This window comes from Bubalus bubalis, chromosome X (assembly GCF_019923935.1).
Source record: "Bubalus bubalis isolate 160015118507 breed Murrah chromosome X, NDDB_SH_1, whole genome shotgun sequence".
In the NCBI taxonomy this organism is placed as follows: domain Eukaryota; kingdom Metazoa; phylum Chordata; class Mammalia; order Artiodactyla; family Bovidae; genus Bubalus; species Bubalus bubalis.
The window spans coordinates 82,818,437-82,839,095 of NC_059181.1; the positions used below are offsets into that span (position 1 = coordinate 82,818,437).

The following is a 20,659-nucleotide window of genomic DNA, read 5'->3' on the forward strand; positions in this document are numbered from 1 at the left end:
AAAAGATTCAACAACTAGTTGAAGAACATGGCAATGAGAAAGTAAATCTAGATTAAAATTCCATGAGGGAATTAGTATATTTTAAAAAGGAAAAACAGAAACACAACTTAAAGGAACATTCTCAAGAGAAAAGAACTAGATATGGTAGTATGCATTGCAATATCTTGAGATTAAATAACATTTCAACTGACCCTGCCAGTTCATGCTATAAATTCATGTTTTTTGCCAACCAAAATAGCAGGGGAAAACATATGGACACAATGAAATATCTGGTACTCTTTGCTGCCATGAAAATGCAAAAGAGAAAAACATCTCAGTCATTTTAGCAATTTTAAATGCTAATTTTTATTTACTGCTAATGTGCAAAGGACATCAATACTGTGCAGTAAAACAATTACATAAATCCAATATTAAACAATAGTATATGGGATAAATCTAAAGCAGAGCACCATGTGCCTTCAAAACTGGTTAATATCATAGAATGCAACTCAGGTCAGACGATTCTTAAGAAACCTGAAGAGCTCTCTCTTTTAATATTATTTAGTTACCCAGAAGCAAATGCTCTTGGTTTTGCTTCATTTTCTAGAAAAAAGTAGGCTTTCCAATTTTGTATTGTTTAATATGATGTGTGACATGTGAACCAAGGAAACAGTTCGTATGATTTATTCCTTTTATCAGTTGGTACAATCAGCTAATATAAAGCTGACAAGCTGGCTGACAGGAAAATAGCTGAATACAAGGAAATGTGCTCAAATATGGGACTAGCTGTACATTCATCTCAATTTCGTTATTCACAACCCAAAGAAATACTCCTTTATGTTAAAGTACTATTTTAAATCAAAAGATAAAATAATCTTAAAGACAGATATAATAGTAACCACTCTAACCACCCTAAATCACTTAAACACTAACATAAAACACTTTTTAAAGCCAAAATAGCAAGAAAGATGGCAGTGCAATAATACTTCATACTGCTGAATCTTACATATTCTGAGGTACATAATGAGAAGCTGAGGGAGGGGCAGCAATATAGCCAAGTGGCCCAGGATTCATAGCACCATGAATTTGCGGAGAACCACCATACGCTGCAACAACTGGATGCCAGGGAGCAACATAGGGATAATCTGGCACAACAGGAAGGCAGGAATCAAAACCTGGCAAAGGTGGCTGCCCATACGGATCTGACATCACTGGATAATAGACTGCTCCATGAGGGACAGATGCAGGGTCAGCATTTGGAAAAGTACCTGAAACAAAGAAAGCACACAGTACACTTCATATACAAAGATTCACTAAACATCAACATAAACAGATGTTCTTGAGGTAAAAATGAAATTAACTAATTTCATTAATTAATTAATTAGCATTAACTCTAAGAAAAGATCCTAGAATTGTAGGAGAAACACTTTAGATATGAACATTACTGACTAAAGCAGACTACTAAAATACAAAAATTTTCTAATTAAAATTAAACATATATGTATATAAAATATATCAAATGTACTCTACCTAGAGACAGCTACCTTTCTGGGATGAGTTAGGTATCAACAGACAAAATACACAAAGAAACATTCTCTAGAGTCATTTTTGTCAATTAAGTTCTTAAAAGAGTTGGTCAGAATTATCAAATATTTTTTCTGTATGACACATATCACCCAAATAGCCATTTTGTATTATTTTAGCAATTAAAAATTCAAGTGTTTTTACAGTTTTGTCTATACTTGAAGGTAAAATTCTGAAAAGCATTCCAAAAATTTAAGAGTCATCCCTTGAATGTCATTAACATGCTGCTGCTGCTGCTGCTGCTAAGTCGCTTCAGTTGTGTCCAACTCTGTGCGACCCCATAGATGGCAGCCCACCATACTTCCCCGCCCCTGGGATTCTCCAGGCAAGAACACTGGAGTGGGTTGCCATTTCCTTCTCCAATGCATGAAAGTGAAAAGTGAAAGTGAAGCCGCTCAGTCGTGCCGACTCTTAGTGACCCCATGGACTGCAGCCTACCAGGCTCCTCTGTCCATGGATTTTCCAGGCAAGAGTACTGGAGTGGAGTGCCATCGCCTTCTCCGCATTAACATGCTAGCATCATTTTAATTTTATAGCACTTCCACTGCATCAGTTTTAGTGGAAATAAACAGATGCTGTTCTGCTATTATAGTGACTATATAAATATTTTTTTAATGGATTCCTTTATTACTTGGGATAACTTCGTTTTGTGAAATTAAGACAGGCACTGTCTCATGTTTACTACAATAAAAATAGCTCTATAAAAGGTAAGTGGAATAAAAAGGCAATAAAAATTGATATTTTAATTTGTATTAGCATGGAGCACATCATACCACCACATGAGGGATGAGATTTTATAGTCCTAATATTCTAAACTATAATATGCCTTCAGAAAAGGGAGGAGAGAAAGAAAATTCACATTCCTCACACACAACAGGATCAGTATACTTATACATATAAGGTCTCATTTAGTTCTTATAACAAGTCTGGAAAGTCATAAAATATATTATTTCCCATTTTATATAAAATCAGACTTAGGGAGGTTAGGTAACTTAGCAGAAATCACATCCATCAAGTAGCAGTTGCTGGAATGGAAAGCAGATTTGGTTCGGTTAGTATACATTGTTCTACCTCCTGCTGATTCTAAGATGGGCAGTCCAAAGATCCTAGTCTAAACCCTTCAAAATGCCTCCTGATCCATATTATACTATAAACTGACAAAAAAAGCAGCATCCTTATGGTCTGGCACAGAGGTCTCAAACTCTTTGGTCTCAGGATCCCCTTACATTCTTAAAAATTGAGGATCTCAAATAGCTTTTGCTTATGTGGGTTATATTTATCAATATTTATCCCATTAGGAATTAAACTAAGTTAAATATGTTATTTCACATAAAAATAAACCCACTATGTTAAACTCATTTTTCATAAAAATCTGTATTATTCACACACCCCCGCAAAAAAAATTGTGAAACCAGTGGCAGTGTTTTACACTTGTGCAATCTCTAATGTATGGCTTAATAGAAGACAGATGGATTCTCATATCTGCTTCTGTATTTTATCTATTATGATATATCCACTTCAGTATTCTTGCCTGGAGAATCCCATGGACAGAGGAGCCTGGTGGGCTATAGTCCATAGGGTCGCAAAAAGCTGGACATGACTGAAGCGACTTAACACACATACACATTATGATATATTTAGTTGAAATACATGAAGAAAATCTGGCCTCATACAGATATGTAGCTGGAAAAGACAGAAGTCTTAATTAGCCTTTTCAGATAAATGTAGATATTCTTTGATGCTACACCAAAACTAGGTAAGTGGTGATTTCTGAGAGGTCAATCGCAATGTGGACTTTTCATACTTTGTTAACATTAAAATCCATCGTTTTTTCTTGCAGACATCTTTTACAAAATCATGCACAGGTAAGATTATACATGGTAATTGTGAAAATACTATTTCACTAAGTTATACAGATCTCCCACATGTTCATACATTTCATTATACAATGTAAAAAACTATCATAAATAGTCCCCCATCACCTATTTTATTAAAAGAAATAATTATGTACTAGAAGCTGTCAAGCTCATGGTTATTAGATAAAAATTAGAATTCTGGATAATTTATATTTGAAAGTTGGAATTTCTATCTTTGACAAAAAAACATACTATCCATTGCCCTTCTTGAAGTGACAGGCTTAGTTGTTCATTTAAGAAAATGTCTGCCAGATCCCCAGTCTGAACAACCACAGTTTGTCTATCATTCTGTCAAGTAAAAATAGCGTTCCATGAAAGTCAGCTAGTTTAGCTCGAAACTCAAGCTCACAAATCCTTTTCTTTTAAAGTCAATTATCATACTTAGATATGCAGAGAGCTTTCTGAATACTTCCTATTTTGTCATATACAATATTAAATACAATTTTTCGAAGATTAAAAATTTAGTAAAATAAGAACATCTTTGATCAAACACAAAATAAATAAAGCTGGTATTTTTATATCAAACATGTGTGAAGATGCTGATTACTAGCACAGTTTGGTGCCCCTGCTTTGATTTGTGCTTAGGTGCCAGCTATTCTACCCACACTGATTTTTGCACCCTTAATACAAATCTAACACAGCAAAAGAGACAAAATCCATGTATTACAATGAATACTTTTAGCCTCATGGATCCCTTGAAAGAGTTCCAAGGGACCCCAAGAGGTTCATGTACCATGCTTTAAAAAATGCTGGTGTAGGATGAATGGATAACAAAGTCGTGGTACATATGCCTCAGCCATAAAAAGGAATAAATTTGAGTCAGTTGTGAGGTGGATGAACCTAGAGCCTCTTATGCACAGTGAAGAAAGTCAGAAAGAGAAAAACAAATATAGTATATTAACACATATATATGGAGTCTAAAAAATAGTACTGATGAACCTCTTCACAGAGAAGAAATGCAGATGTAGACGTACAGAACAGACAGGTGGACACAGTGGGAGGAAGGAGAGGGTAGGACAAATTGAGAAAGTAGCATTGACATATACACACTATCATGTGTAAAATAGCTAGTGGGAAGCTGCTGTATAACAGAGGGAGCTCAGCCTGGTGCTCGGTTGATGACCCAGAGGGGTGAAATGGAGGGGGGAAGGCTCAAGAGGGAGAAGACATGTACATAAAATTATGACTGATCCACAGTGATGTATGGCAGAGACCACCACAACATTGTAAAGCAATTATCCTCCAATTAAAAATATATGAGGGTGGTTTAGTCACTAAGTCATGTCCGACTCTTGCAACCCCATGGACTATATAGCCCGCCAGGCTCCTCTGTCCATGGGCTTCTCCAGGCAAGACTATTGGAGTGGGTTGCCATTTACTTCTCAAAAAAAAAAAAAATATATATATATATATGCAAAATTTAAAAAATAAAGCTACTGATTAAATGAACCAAATTTAGGAAAAGGTTTAAACTGAACTTCCTATTTCTATACTTTTATTGCAATACACAGTTACATAGTTATGTAAAATAAATTAAAGAAATGTTGGTCTAGTATAACATCTGAAGGCTGTTATTGTTACAAACAATAAAATTCAATTGTCTTTCTTGTAGAAAATTTCTCACTACACGCTTACCATTTGCTGATACTTCTGCATGTGTGCCATCTTGTCTCTCCACCTCACTGTATAACTGAGGAATGGTTTGATCTACTAGAGGTGGTGGCTCAGTATAGACTGGATAATTCTCTGCATGAAGCTGCTGCTGTTGCATCTGTGGCACATAGACCATGGAGTGCCAGAAGCTGTGGTGGTAGCACTTGGGCAAGAAAGTAAAAAAAAAAAAAAACTTTACTATTTTTTTTCTTAAAGTAGCACCATTGTTCACTGAGAAAAAAAAAAGCTAGGCCATGATTTTCAGGTGAGATAACAATGACTTTTGAAATAAATGACATGATATTTAGAAAATCTATTCTCCATAGCAACTTTAACATCTTTCGCAGCCTCTGTATTTCATATTTGGACCAGGAATTCTTTAAGGAAAGCACTCTAAGGAAATTAGAGATATACACAATGGTTTGTATACAAAGATATTTGTTATAGCATTATTTTTAAAGGCAAAAAAAGTTAACAGCCTAAATATTCAACAATAAGAAACTAGAGTGCATTATGATACAGCCATGATGTAATACAATACAGGCAATAAAACAATCATGGCATCAAATAAAAAAAAAGTGTTCATATTGTTTAACTTAAAAAGTTTACAAAATACATAGCCTAGTCCATATTTTATGAAATAAGCCGTAAGGAAATATATCAAAGTGTACATTGATTACACAAGTGATTTGTTTTCTTTACACATTAGTATTTTCCATATGCTCCATAATGAATGCTATTACTTTTAATATGAGAAAATATTAAAATATCTATTCTACATAAGAATCTGCTTGCAATGCAGGAGATGTGGGTTCAATCTCTGTGTCAGGAAGATCCCCTGGAGAAGGAAATGGCACCCCACTCCAGAATTCTTGCCTGGGAAATCCCATGGGCAGAGGAGCCTGGCAGGCTACAGTCCACGGGGTCCCAAAAGAATAGGACATGGCTTAGTGACTAAAGAACAACAACAAAATGTAGGAGACTATACTGTACAACACAGGGAACTGCATTTAGGAAATACAGTTTCAAGAACAAAAATCCACTCCATTACCCTTAAATTATAAATGTGTGCCAATTGGGGAAGATAGTTTCCTGGAAATGATATGTTCAAGGTTTTAGGGAAATCAATGTCTTAGAAAATACAAACTAATCTGAGTATTATCCAGGAGAGTATCTAATTTAGTATATCATCAGCCAAATTTTAAGATGCATCATTCTTTTTCAGAAAATATGCCATTTTATTTTATCAGAAATGTATTTCAGGGGGAAATGATCCCTGAAAGAATAAAGTAAAAGAGCTCTTACCTGATATCAGAGATACCTTTCAGTGATATTAAGATATTTGTCAATATTCCCTTTCTACAACTCAGGGAAGTGGTAAAAATCAGTGTTTGGCAAGTATCTATGAACATGAGTGCTTTAAAAATAATACAGCTCTTTAAATGTCTTTGACTTAGTCTAATTACTTTTCATATAAATACAGAAATAGCCACAAAAATGTTTTAAGTAAATAGGATAATCCATTTGAGACAGAAAAACATAGTGAACCGTTAGCATATGATGTTAAACATGGAAGCCAATATATGCTAAAGTTGTATTGCATAGAGACCCCATTCACAACAATTTAACAACTATTTTATAAGAGAAGCTGAAGCACTAGGAGGTTAAAGTAGAAAATTGGCCTGGGTCACCTTCAGAGATATAAAGACAGAAATAAACCTTTTAGGTCACTCAAAGTGTTCTCGGGTTTTAAGGTTCAAGAGTCTGCTTAGCAAAACAGCTTACATTTTTAAGATAGCTTTTTAAAAATCAAAGCAATTTTAATAGGACTCTTACCTGTAATCCCAGATTGAAATAGTACTGCAAAACTTTTGTATCTAAAATTAAATATTTAAATTTTAGTGACTAGATGACATAAAAAATTAAAACTTACTACTTAAAGAGCTCTTCTCTTCGACTATTAATGTATATACAACAAATGCAGTCTTCCCACATCAACACTACCCTCAATCCTACCTTATAGTAAATGACCATTTACCTACCACTAAGATCATGTTCTAACCGAAAGTTTAATCAAGAAATACATATTTTAATTCTACTCTTAATATTAGGCAGATGTTACAGGAATACTACTATGCAAATACTTAGAAAGAATGTAATAAAGGCATTTTCTTGCTTGTCTCAAGACTAGAATTTTATTTTAATACAAATCTACTACAAAAGCAATCATACTTGTCTTCGGAGCTAAGACACAGTACAAATTAATGATCTATGAATGCCAGGATCAGTAATGTCCACTAAGATAACCAGCACTGTTTAAAACAATCTACCTTGTTTTTATTTAACATGGCAAATATACCACCACTAGAACTCCAAAAAGAGGAGGCAATGAGCAAGGTAACTCAAATTATACCCTAAGGTGATAAAATTTCTCCAGACATAGAACTTAATTAAAAATTTCTATAAATGAATAAAAACTAGATGTATGAGAGAAGAGGGAATAGCCTTAGCATTTCAATTATAGCTCTAAATGCATTTTTACTGATTGACCTGGAATTCACATATATTCTTATCAATATAACGAGTTTTACTAACAAACTCTCAGAAAGCCCCTCCTTCTTAAGTTGGAGACTCCCAATACATACAAATGTATTTACTGCCTCTTTAAAAGAATGAGCTCGTATTCTGACTATTATGTGGGAGTACAGTATAAAAGCCTAATGCTCAAGCTGAAGAATATGAAAAGATAATAGCAGGAAGTAAACCCACAAATGTCATGGGATTCCACCTCTTGGTATTCACATATATCCACACAAAATTTGCATACAAAATACACACCAGTATTATTCACAATAGCAGAAATGTAGTAACAACCCAAATGTCCATCAACTAATAGATAATAAAATAAAGTGTATCTATATATAATGGACTGTTACTCAGCTGAAAAAAGAAGGAAATAATGACATATGCTACAACATGGATGAACCTTGAAAACACTATGCCAAGTGAAAGTCAGCCTACAAAAGACCACATATTATATGACTCCAGAATAGGCAGAACTGTATGTCCAGAATAGGCAAATCTAGAGATGGAAAGCAGAACAGTAGTTGCCAGGGCCAGAGAGAATGAAGACTAACTGCTAATTGGTACAGAGTTTCTTTCGGAGTTATGAAAATGTTCTGGAATTAGACAGTGGTGATGGCTGCACAAATAATCTGTGAATATACTAATCATTGGAAAAGACTCTGATGCTGGGAGGGATTGGGGGCAGGAGGAGAAGGGGACGACAGAGGATGAGATGGCTGGATGGCATCACTGACTCGATGGACGTGAGTCTCAGTGAACTCCGGGAGTTGGTGATGGACAGGGAGGCCTGGTGTGCTGCGATTCATGGGATTGCAAAGAGACTGACGCGACTGAGCGACTGATCTGATCTGATCTGATATATACTTTACATGGATGACTTGAATGGTGTATGAATTATATCTCAAGCTGTCAAAAAATGGCAGGCAAGGACTATAAGAACTGAAAAACATCACTTTGAAATGTAATTGGGCTGGGATCATGAAAATGATAGGATTTAAATAGGAAGTTAGATGGAAGAGTGGGGGTCAGGGGAAGAATGTGAGTAGGTTCACCATGTTAGCAAAGGCTTAGAAGTAGAAAACCAGGTGCATAGAATTCTTGTAAAAGTAGGAGATAAGGTACAACTTTGGAATAATGACCAGCTGGTTCTTATAAAACTAAACACATACTTATCTATAAGCCATAAATTTCATTCCTAGGTATCTGCCCAAGGGAAATGAAAACACATGTTCACAAAGACTTTTACAAGCATATTCATAGCAGCTTTATCCATAACAGACCCAAATTAGAAATAGTCCAGGTGTCCCTCAACAGGAGAATGGACAAACTGTGGAATACCTATACAATGAAATACTTACTCAGCAATACAAACAGACTACTGATATATGAAGCAACATGGAACAATCTCAAAAACACTGCATTGAGTTTAAGAAGCCATTCATAAAGAGTACATATTGTATGATTATATTCATCTGAAATTTTAAAACAGGTAAAATTAGGGAAGAAAAATATCAGAATAGTGATTATCTCTAAGGGGAAGTAGAAAGAGGGCTGGGGAACGACTGGGAAGGGGAATGAGTGAACTTTGTGGGATAATGATGTTCTATACCTTGATGGGTATTTGGGTTATACAAGTCATTTGTCAAAACTCAGCAAGTGTACACATAAGTTTTGCTCATTTCATTATAAGTAGACATCACACCAAAAGAAAAATAGATCCAAACTCTAGTAAATGATACGTACGCTGAAGTTTTTATGGGGAAGAATGATGTCTACAACTTACTTTGAAATCCATCTTTGAAAAGACGGATTAATTGATGGACAGAGAGATGGATGAAGGAAAAAACAGAAATACATAGTAATGCAAGTATAGTTAAATGTTTACAAAGGAATATAGGTGGTAGATATATGAATATTTATTTTAAAATTCAAATTTATGTTTAAACATTTTCATAATAAAATGTTGGAAAATGCAATAATCAGCATTATGTACTGAGAAGATCTTGGCCAAGGGTAGGTAGGTGAAAGGAGAGGAGTAAAGGGATCAGAGTTTAGATCCTGGGTGAATTAGGTGGAAATGATACATTATTAACAAAATAGAAAACCAAGGAGAAGAGTCAATGTTTTACACACATAAAGAGAAGAAAGAAGGGAGATAAAGATGAATTTTATTACAGACAGAGTGAATCTGAAATAAAAGAAAGAAAGCCAAATGAAACTGTCTAGCAAGTAAGTAGAGGCCAAGGCCAGACAGATTTAGAAATCATCTACATAAAGTTGATAACAACTTTTAAGGAAGAGAAAAAGAACAGAATGAAGTTGAAGATCTTGAAGACTACCTTAGGGGCTGAAAAACAAACAGAGAAGCAGTTAAAAGAATCAATGGAAAGTTACAACAAAAAAGAAAAGAAAGTATAAATAAGCTACAAACAACTTTCAATTACAATTCTCTTTTGAGATACACTGAGGGGTAACAACAAACTTCCAATGGAAAGCTATCCTTAGTTTAATTAAGGAAATTCAAGGCAGACCAGACCTCCCTCTCCCAAAAACCTTTTCCAATTCCTCAAAATTCAGTTGGAATCCTAAATATCAATAATGCAACAATTTCATGTACTTGTGGTGGGCATTAAATAAAAGAAATGGAGAAAATTTTGTTATCAACTCCTACTTTTCAAGAAAAATAGTTGAGAACAGATACCCAGCTGCAAATCTTTAGGGCAGACATGTAGCTACCTTAGAAAAGCAGCATGAGTCAGCTCAATCATCCTCTTCTTGATGATGCAAAAGATATTCTCAGCTTTCAGTTGCTCCTTTCCTTAGTCATTTCGTCAGCACTGCTCTCAGTTTCCTTTGGGTCCCCCCACCCTACCCTCATTGGTCAACCAAAGAGAGATATGCTCTAAAATTAAAAAGAGAAAAACAGACCTAAATAACCCTCACCTAAGTTTCAAAACCTACTTACCTTGAGGCAGATCACTGCCACTTGGATCACAGGAATAAGGTGGAGGTGGCAGTGCCAAGTTTGAAGCCTCTCCTACCTCAAGAGGAGAAGGAGGAGTTGGTGGTGGTAACGGAGGAGGTGGAGGTGGTAGAGGGCCAGCAGCAGCAGGAATAGGAGCAGAGAGGTATGGATACGATGGTGAAGCAATCACTACAAAAGAAACAAACGAAGTAGTGATTCCACAACTGTAATACCTTATAAGCAGTAGCTCACCTATTTCTTTTGTGTTCTCAATTCCAACAAGCAACTCTCTTAAGTCTTATAGTTTGACTTAAAAACAAAAACTCAGAAGGTAAACTGTCCATAGTCTTTTAGACATGCCAACTGAAAACGAGTTCAACATAAGTTATTTTGAGTTAAGGAAATTACTTGACATTAAAAGTAAAAATGAAAACTGGAAGCTACAAGGTTTGACTACTAAGATTTTGAACAAGTACATAAATATTATTAAGGCAAAAATTTCACTTAGCTTAATACAAAGTTAAGGATGTTCTCAGCCATCTGCAAAATCACAAGATGTAGACACTAATAGGCAAGACTAAATTGCACAGATTACAAATTTAAGCAATCCTTGAAGATTTCTACTTGGTAGTATCAGAGGAATATAGAGAACTCTAAATCATAACAGTTCCATTTGTGATGACCTACAGAATCTAAAACAGGCTATATGAAACCACCTTATTTTCTTTAATTTTCTGTAACTTACTATAGTTTAAAAACAAGACTCATTTAGGAGTTTCACAGTTTTTGACATAAGACATTTAAATACAATTTTGTTTAAATATCAATACGTTCCCCTTTGATGATATAGGAAACAATGAAGCTCCAACCTAGTAAAAATAAATATCTCCATATATACATACTATGTTAGATAAATCTGTCAAATTTATTGAAAGATTATTGATACAACCTTTCAAGTTTAATTGAACATCTTAGCTGACTTAGAAATTCAAGTACTAAATTTTATCACTGTGTTGCTGCCGCTGCTAAGTCGCTTCAGTTATGTCTGACTCTGTGCGACCCCAAAGATGGCAGCCCACCAGGCTCCACCATCCCTGGGATTCTCCAGGCAAGAACACTGGAGTGGGTTGCCATTTCCTTCTCCAATGCATGAAAGTGAAGTTGCTCAGTCGTGTCCGACTCTTCACGACCCCATGGACTGCAGCCTACCAGGCTCCTCCGTCCATGGGATATTCCAGGCAAGAGTACTGGAGTGGGGTGCCATCGCCTTCTCCATATCACTGTGTTACCTGTATTATAATTTTAACCCTCAGAACTATAGAAAGTTTAGGCTCAGTAGTCAATAAAGGTTTAAATTCAGAGTTTTAGAACACTTAATTTAATATAAGTGTTGTCCACATAAGCTGAAATTGTTACTCTGGTAATTTAGCAGAAGGAATTTAAGGCCAAGTATCAGAAGTAATCCCTGTAGGACCTTCTAGAACTAACACCAAAAACAGATGTCCTTTTCATCAAAGGAGACAATGCAAACGTAGGAAGTCAAGAGATACCTGCTGTTAACAGACAAGTTTGGCCTTGGATTACAAAATGAAGCAGGGCAAAGGCTATCAGAGTTTTGTCAAGAGAACACACTGGTCATAGCAAACAACCTTTTCTAACAACACAAGAGATGACTCTACACATGGACATCACCAAATGGTCAATACCAAAATCAGACTGATTATATTCTTTGCAGTTGAAAATGGAGAAGCTCTACATAGTCAGCAAAAATAAGACTTGGAACTGACTGTGGCTCAGATCATGAACGGCTTATTGAAAAATTCAGGATTAAACTGAAGAAAGGAAAACCACTAGGCCATTCAAATAAGACCTAAATCAAGTCCCTTATGATTATACAATGGAGGTGATGAATAGATTCAAGGGATTAGATCTGGTAGACAAGAGTGCCCAAAGAATTATGAATGGAAGCTACATTGCACAGGAGGCAGTGACAAAAACCATCCCAAAGAAAAAAGAAATGGAAGAAAGGAAAATGGCTGTCTGAGGAGGCTTTACAAATAGCTGAGGAAAGAAGGGAAGCAAAAAGCAAGGGAGAAAGGGAAAGATATATCCAACTGAATGCAGAGTTCCATAGTATAGCAAGAAGAGATAAGAAGGCCTTCTTAAATGAACAATGCAAAGTAGTAGATGAAAACAACAAAATAGGAAAGACTGAGATCTCTTCAAGAAAACTGGAGCTATCATAGGAATATTTCATGCAAGGATGGGCACAATAAAAGACATAAACAGCTTCCTGAGAGAAACAGGACCTAACAGAAGCATAAGAGATTAAGAAGAGGTGGCAAGAATACACAGGAGAGCTATACAAAAAAGGTCTTAAGGATTTGGATGACCACGATGGTGTAGTCACTCACCTAGAGCCAGATATCCTGCAGTGTGAAGTCAAGTGGGCCTTAGGAAGCATTACTACAAACAAAGTTAGTGGAGGTGATGGAATTCCACCTGAGCTATTTCAAATCCTAAAAGATGATGCTGTGAAAGTGCTACACTCAATATGCCAGCAAATTTGAAAAACTCAGCAGTGGCCATAGGACTGGAAAAGGTCAGTTTTCATTCCAATTCCAAAGAAAGGCAATGCCAAAGAATGTTCAAACCATAGAACAACTGTGTTCACTTCACATGCTAGCAAGGTTATGCTCAAAATCCTTCAAGTTAGGCTTCAGCAGTATGTGAAGTGAGATGTGTAAATTGGGTTTCAAAGAGGCAGGAGAACCAGAGATCAAATCGCCAACATTCACTGGATAATGGAGAAAGCAACAGAATTCCAGAAAAACATCTACTTCTGCTTCACTGACTACACTAAATCCTTGAAGGTATGAATCACAACTGTGGAAAATACTTAGAGATGGGAATACCAGACCACCTTATGTGTCTCCTGAGAAACCTGTATGTGGGTCAAGAAGCAATAGTCAGAACCTTCCATGAACAGTGGACTGGTTCAAACTTGGGAAAGGAGAAAGACAAGGCTGTATACTGTCACCTTGTTTATATAACTTATATGTGGAGTACACCAAGTGAAATGCCGGCTTGGATGAATCACAAGCAGGAATCAAGATCAAGAACCTCAGATATGCAGATGAGTCAGTGAGTGAAGTCAGTCAGTCATGTCTGACTTTGTGACCGCATGGACTGTAGCCCACCAGGCTCCTCTGTCCATGGGATTTTCCAGGCAAGAGTAGTGGAGTGGGTTGCCATTTCCTTCTCCAGGGGATCTTCCCAACCCAGGAATCGAACCTAAGTCTCCCGCATTACAGGCAGACACTTTACCATCTGAGCCACCAGGGAAGCTTAAAGGGCCTCTAGGGAAGAGTTAAAGAGGAGTGAAAAGCTGGCTTAAAACTCAACATTCAAAACACTAAGACCAAGGCATTCATTCCCATCATTTCATGGCAAATAGATGGGGAAACAATGGAAACGGTGAGAGATCTTTCTTTGACTCCAAAATCACCATGAACAGTGAGTACAGCCATGAAATTAAAAGACGCTTGTTCTTTGGAAGAAAAGCTATTAACAAATATAGACAGCATATTAAAAAAGCAGAGACATCACTTTGTCAACAAAGGTTCATTTAGTCAAACCTGTGGTTTTTCCAGTAGTCATGTACAGACATTAACAGTTGGACGATAAAGAAGGCTGAGCACCAAAGAATTGATGCTTTTGAACTGTGGTGTTGGAGAAGACTCCCAGAGTCCCTTGGACAGCAAGGAGATCAAACCAGTTAATCCTAAAGGAAATCAACCCTGAATATTCATTGGAAGGACTGAGGCTGAAGCTGAAGCTCCAGTGCTTTCGCCACCTGATGCGAAGAGCCAACTCACTGGAAAAGTCCCTGATGCAGGGAAAGACGGAAGGCAAAAGGAAAGGAGGGTGGCAGAGGATAAGATGGTTAGATAGCATCACTGACTCAATGGACATGAATTAGAGCAAACTCTGGGAGATAGTGAAGGACAGGGAAGCCTGGCGTGCTGCAGTCCATAGGGTCACAAAGATTTCGACAGGACCTAGCAACTTAACAACAACAACATAATCTTTATATAGCTACAGGCCAACAGTAAAAGGAAATTTAAGTCTTAGGGTGATTAAAACTTGATAACTAACTCTTCTGGGGGGCAATGAAACTGTTCTCTCTTGGTTTTGGTGGTGGTTGTACAATGTATTGTTAAAACTCATAGAACAGGGCACCAAAAATGAATTTTACTGTATCTAAATTAAACAGTACATTTAAAAAATTTGTTCAAATAACTTTTGATTTTGGAGTTTTGTCATGCATGTAGAAATCTCCACTTTTACAGTTTTAGAAGAGGAATTTAATTTTTAGAACATCTCCAAATGCTCCAAGGACTTTATGGATTTGTTTTCTATAAAATAATGACTTCAACAAAGCCTCACTCATTTCTTCTAGATTAGCACTCAAATAACACCATATTTTTTTCAAAAAAAGCAACTGAAATGAGTTCAATTAGCTAAAAAAAGTAGAAGTGATTATGATTACAAGGTAAAAACCAACTACTAGACATACAAGTAGCTAAATAAGTTCTCATGGGCCTGAGAGAATCAAGGACAGAAGAAATTTGGTGGTTACTTTGTCTGAACTCACCTTTATTTTAAAATGCATATTATAATATACTCCATAAGAAAGAACTTTTAAAACTTTCAGTTGCTCTAGAGATGCATGAGCGTCTCATCCACAGATTTAATGGGGCTCCAAAGAGGCTTAACAGGTATAGTTCAAGGAAGGGACCCAGAAAAATGGAAGCAAACTTTTCTAAAATGTGAATGAAAACCAATGAAATGCATTCAGAAAGTTTATTTACTTGTCCATGCAGATGCAGGCTGCTTCAGGACATTTCAGAAGAGAACATGAAGATTTGGATTCTCTAGAGATCAATGGGCAGGGCCAGGACCAAAGTGCAGTAAGGTGTAAAATTTAAAGGGCCACCAAATTAAAATAAAAAAAATCCATGATGAATAAAATATCAAAATTCTAAAAGACAGAATGGCATTGAAACATGTACAATATCATATATGAAACGAGTCTCCAGTTCAGGTTCAGTGCACGATACTGGATGCTTGGGGCTGGTGCACTGGGCCGACCCAGAGAGAGGGTATGGGGAGGGAGGAGGGAGGAGGGTTCAGGATGGGGAGCACGGGTATACCTGTGGTGGATTCATTTCGATGTTGGGCAAAACTAATACAATATTGTAAAGTTTAAAAATAAAATAAAATTAATTTAAAAAAAAATAAAAGAGAAGAAACTGACCACAATGAATATGAAATAAAGACAGAAAATAAATAAATAAATAAATAAATAAATAAATAAAAGACAGGATCCAAGCTTGCACTTGCATGACCCCAAGAGTGACTGCCTCACTCACCTCATCCTAAGTCTGGCCGAGAGTTTTTGTCCTTTAAAAAATTTTTGATACTTTGTGTATCATGGATTCTTTTTTTGCACTAATCTTTTTTCATATAGTGCATTAAAGTGTTATTTATCTTGATCCCTATGTGTTTTTTTTTTAACACTCCCTTAAATTTTGCACCCAAAGCAAGTGAGTCACTAGTTCTGGCCCTGGCAAAAGACTTGGAAACAGTTACCAAAAAAATCAGTTAACAGGATTTAATGCCTATGAAGACACTCATAATAAAAGCAATCATAGCATCTAGTTACCTGGCAGGTAAGAAGTGACTTAAAGGAACATGGGATGGGGCTGCCAGACAGACACATGTGAAGAACAAGGGAAACATGAATTTTATCTGGAGGACTGACAGGAACGATAAAGAACAACTAAAAAGCACTCATTACCTATTAGAATTATAGCTGAGGTTCACAAGAGACACAATAAAAAGTAAAATGAAGGCAGCATACATTTTTAGAAATGTAAAGTGAAGAGGAACTAAAAAGCCTCTTGATGAAAGTGAAAGAGGAGAGTGAAAAAGTTGGCTTAAAGCTCAACATTCAGAAAACGAAGATCATGGCATCTGGTCCCATCACTTCATGGGAAATAGATGGGGAAACATTGGAAAACAGTCAGACTTTATTTTTTTTGGGCTCCAAAATCACTGCAGATGGGGATTGCAGCCATGAAATTAAAAGACGCTAACTCCTTGGAAGGAAAGTTATGACTAACCTAGATAGCATATTGAAAAGTGGAGACATTACTTTGCCAACAAAGGTCTGTCTAGTCAAGGCTATGGTTTTTCCAGTGGTCATGTGTGGATGTGAGAGTTGGATTGTGAAGAAAGCTGAGTGCCCAAGAATTGATGCTTTTGAACTGTGGTGTTGGAGAAGACTCTTGAGAGTCCCTTGGACTGCAAGGAGATCCAACCAGTCCATTCTAAAAGAGATCAGTCCTGGGTGTTCTTTGGAAGGAATGATGCTAAAGCTGAAACTCCAGTACTTTGGCCACCTCATACGAAGAGTTGACTCATTGGAAAAGACCCTGATGCTTGGAGGGATTGGGGGCAGGAGGAGAAGGGGACGACAGAGGATGAGATGGCTGGATGGCATAACTGACTCAATGGACATGAGTTTGCGTGAACTCCCGGAGTTGGTGATGGACAGGGAGGCCTTGTGTGCTGTGATTCATGAGGTTGCAAAGAGTCAGACATGACTGAGCGACTGAACTGACTGACTGACTGACAAAAAACACAAATCTGGAATTTACAGAATAGTTTTCAATCATTCTACATAAATGGGGTATTACAATGTTTGATTCACATATCGCTTGTTTTTTAAGCTCAGACATCTACTAGAAGCAGATAGCCAACACTTTCCCTTACTATTATTAGCATGCATGCCTGCTAAGTTGCTTCATTCGTGTCTGACTGTGTGTGATGCCACGGACTGTAGCTTGCCAGGCTCCTCTGTCTATGGGATTCTCCAAGCAAGAACACTGGAGTGGGTTGCCATGCCCTTCTCCAGGGGATCTTCCTGACCCAGGGATCGAACCTGCAGCTCTTAAGCCTCCTGCATTGTCAGGCAGGTTCTTTACCACTAGAGCCACTTGGGAAGCCCAACAATTATTAGCACAAAGTAATAAAGCCACTGTCTACATTAACACTTCCAATGGAAAATTTCTGAGATCATTAATGAACATATATATATCCACACACACACACATATATATAGAATGTTTTGTTCCAGGCACTGGCTAAGCACACAATTTTTACATTATAAATAAAACAGATACAGAAAACAAATCCAACAAATTCGTTTCAAGTGGACACTATCCAGATTAAGAAAGAAAAGTTTGCCAGCCATTTCAGAAACATTCCATACACTCCATCACAATCACCAGTCTTGAGTGCTGTATGCTAAGTTGCTTCAGTCATGTCCAATTCTTTGCAACCCTATGGACTGTAGCATGCCAGGCTCCTCTGACCATGCGATTCTCCAGGCAGGAATACTGGAGGGGGTTGCCATGTTCTCCTCCAGGTTATCTTCCCCACCCAGGGATCAAACCCTTGTTTCTGCCATCTCCTGCATTGGCAGGCAGGTTCTTTACCACTAGCTCCAGCTAGGAAGCCACTACCACTCTCCTACCCAACTATAATCAATCATTATCCTGGCTTTCATAGTAATCACTTTGTATTTTTAAGCATTTTGTCACCAATATGCATCCCTAAGGAAGTTTTTAAAAATTAAGATTCTGAATATCTTTCAATCTCTTGGTCCTTTTTCCATCCCTGTCATTTCAATTTTTCTTTCAAGGAACCCTTGACTTGTTGAGTTTCCCAGTCTAGATTGTGCTGATTACATACTCACTGTGCATTTCAACATGTTCTTGTCTTTCCCGTAAATAGGCAACTAGATCCAGAAGACTAGATCAGACTCAAGATTGATTCCTTTAATAATCTATAGGTAACGTCTCACTATCTTTGCAGTCTTAACAACAATTGCTGTTTAATGTGCATCCATTCAGTCAGTAAGGACTGCAAGATGAGCATATTCTGCCACTTCTTTTTTAACTGATCAGAATACTAATATATAGAAATACTTCTCCTCATCTACTATTTGGTAATCCCAGTAGGAAAGTTCATATAAGAAAGGTAGGATAAATACTTGATTCTTTCACTATACTGTCCAGTTTTCAAGAAAGCAAAATTATTTCATATCTTCTTGAGAACCAATTTTTTCAGTTATATATACATATTTCAGATTATTTTCTATTATATGTTATTACAAGATATTGAATAGAGTTCCCTGTGCTATACAGTAAATCCTTGTTTTTTTCCATCTATTTTATGTATAGTTATTTGTATCTGTTAATCACAAGGGAATCAATTTCTAAAATATCATCAGGAACTTTTAAATATATTTGATATGTCCCAACCTATTACAATGATCATTATTCAAGCTCAAACTGTTGCATCTCTGGCCAGTGAGAACCTCTCTAAGATGGCTCTTGAGTCCTTTTGACATGATCCCAGTACTCTTTGGTAGCTTCCTTGCCATCTAGCATGACAAGATGATCCAGGCTCATCTTGAACATTTCCTGCCCAAACCTGGAACCAGAAATTTCTCCACAAAGCTATTTGCTTTGAAGTGAGAAATGGTATTTCAGTGTCACAAACTGAATGCTAAAGATACTCGTTGTTTCTAGGCCTTTTCAGTAGACAGAGCTAGGAAATAAATTTAAAGCTAAAATACTTCAAGTTCATATTGATATTTCCAATTCAAATGTGATATAATACCATAAAAGTTTTTCCTTAGCCTTTTTAGAATATATCTGTATTAACTTTCTTCCATACTGAGACCTGGTGTGCAAGGACACAGGGGATAAAATTGGAATATCCCATATTCATGTATTGTAGCTGACATTATAGTCTCTGAATAACAAGTATAGATTGCTATACAAAACCTGATGTGTTTATTGAAAGCATTAAAAAAAGCTTGGCATATTGTCTCTCAATTCTGCTGTTTTTAAAAATAGCTATACTATATCTACATTGTTCAAACATAAGGCTTTTACATAGTGTATCATCAACCTCTCAGCCTTTATTTTGTGTAAATACATATTTAATATTCACAATCAAGTCTTATGTTGATGTCTCTGTTTTGGTGGTCTAAAAGTCAAAATTCATTCTTCAATACTTTGTCCATCCATTGCAACTTTCCTTGACAGAAATATTCTGTATCTGCACTGTCCAATACAGTGCACTAGTCACATGTGGCTTTGAGCACTTGGTATGTGGTTAGTGTGACTGAGCAACAGAAGATTTATTTTACTTAATAGTAATTATTAAAGTGTCCTATGTGGCTAGTGATTACCTTGCTTGAAAGCATATCTTTAGTAGATTTTTCAAGAAGTACTCATGAGAACAATATTATCTGAATTCTTATATATTATCCTTTAAGCCTGAAAATGTTTGGTTGGATATAAAATCTTTGGTTCACGTATCCTTTCATTAAATGTCACTCCATTTTCTTCTAGCTGAAGCACTGCTGTCAAAGTTGGATGATTATCATTTTATTTCCTTTATATGCCATAGGCTCTTTTATCTAGATAAACAAAGCACTTTCTTTAAGTCCAGTTGTTTTACTAGAATATGCTGGTGTTGGTTGTTCTGCCTCAGTATTCTCAGTTATGCTGAGTGCTGTTTCAGTATGTGTTTCTGAAGTTTTTTTTTTTAAGTCAGGAAAATTTTCTGAATTGTAGATTTTAGTACTCTTTTCCCTTACATTGGTTTTCTTCTTCAGAACTTCTATCAGTGCTGGATATCCTTTGCCTAACTTCAATATGTCACTTTTGAGTCTTTCTCTTCATTGTTTTTTCATTTTAGATTTACCCCCTCTTTTACATCTTTCTCTTAAAGCATTATCTATTGTATATACTCGGTCATGTTCTTTGCAGTTTAGTCTTCACTACCAAAATGACTTTCTTCGATTTCTAATACTTTTCTGAGTTCTTTCACC

The 20,659-nt window shown here is 36.4% G+C and overlaps 1 protein-coding gene across 5 annotated transcripts in view; it reads right to left on the bottom strand.

Annotated features, from left to right (window-relative positions):
- Positions 1-320: 320 nt before the first annotated feature.
- Positions 321-20,659, bottom strand: part of ALG13 (ALG13 UDP-N-acetylglucosaminyltransferase subunit) — an 83,960-nt gene continuing 63,621 nt past the window's right edge. For all 5 annotated transcript variants that reach the window (XM_044937509.1, XM_044937506.1, XM_044937507.1 and 2 more), the window contains 4 exons: positions 10,684-10,872; positions 6,969-7,009; positions 5,115-5,295; positions 321-1,247 (listed from right to left, as the gene is read on the bottom strand). In XM_044937509.1, coding sequence (XP_044793444.1) covers positions 982-1,247; positions 5,115-5,295; positions 6,969-7,009; positions 10,684-10,872 — 677 coding nt within the window. In that variant the 3' untranslated portion in view covers positions 321-981. The remainder of the gene's footprint in view (positions 1,248-5,114; positions 5,296-6,968; positions 7,010-10,683; positions 10,873-20,659) is intronic.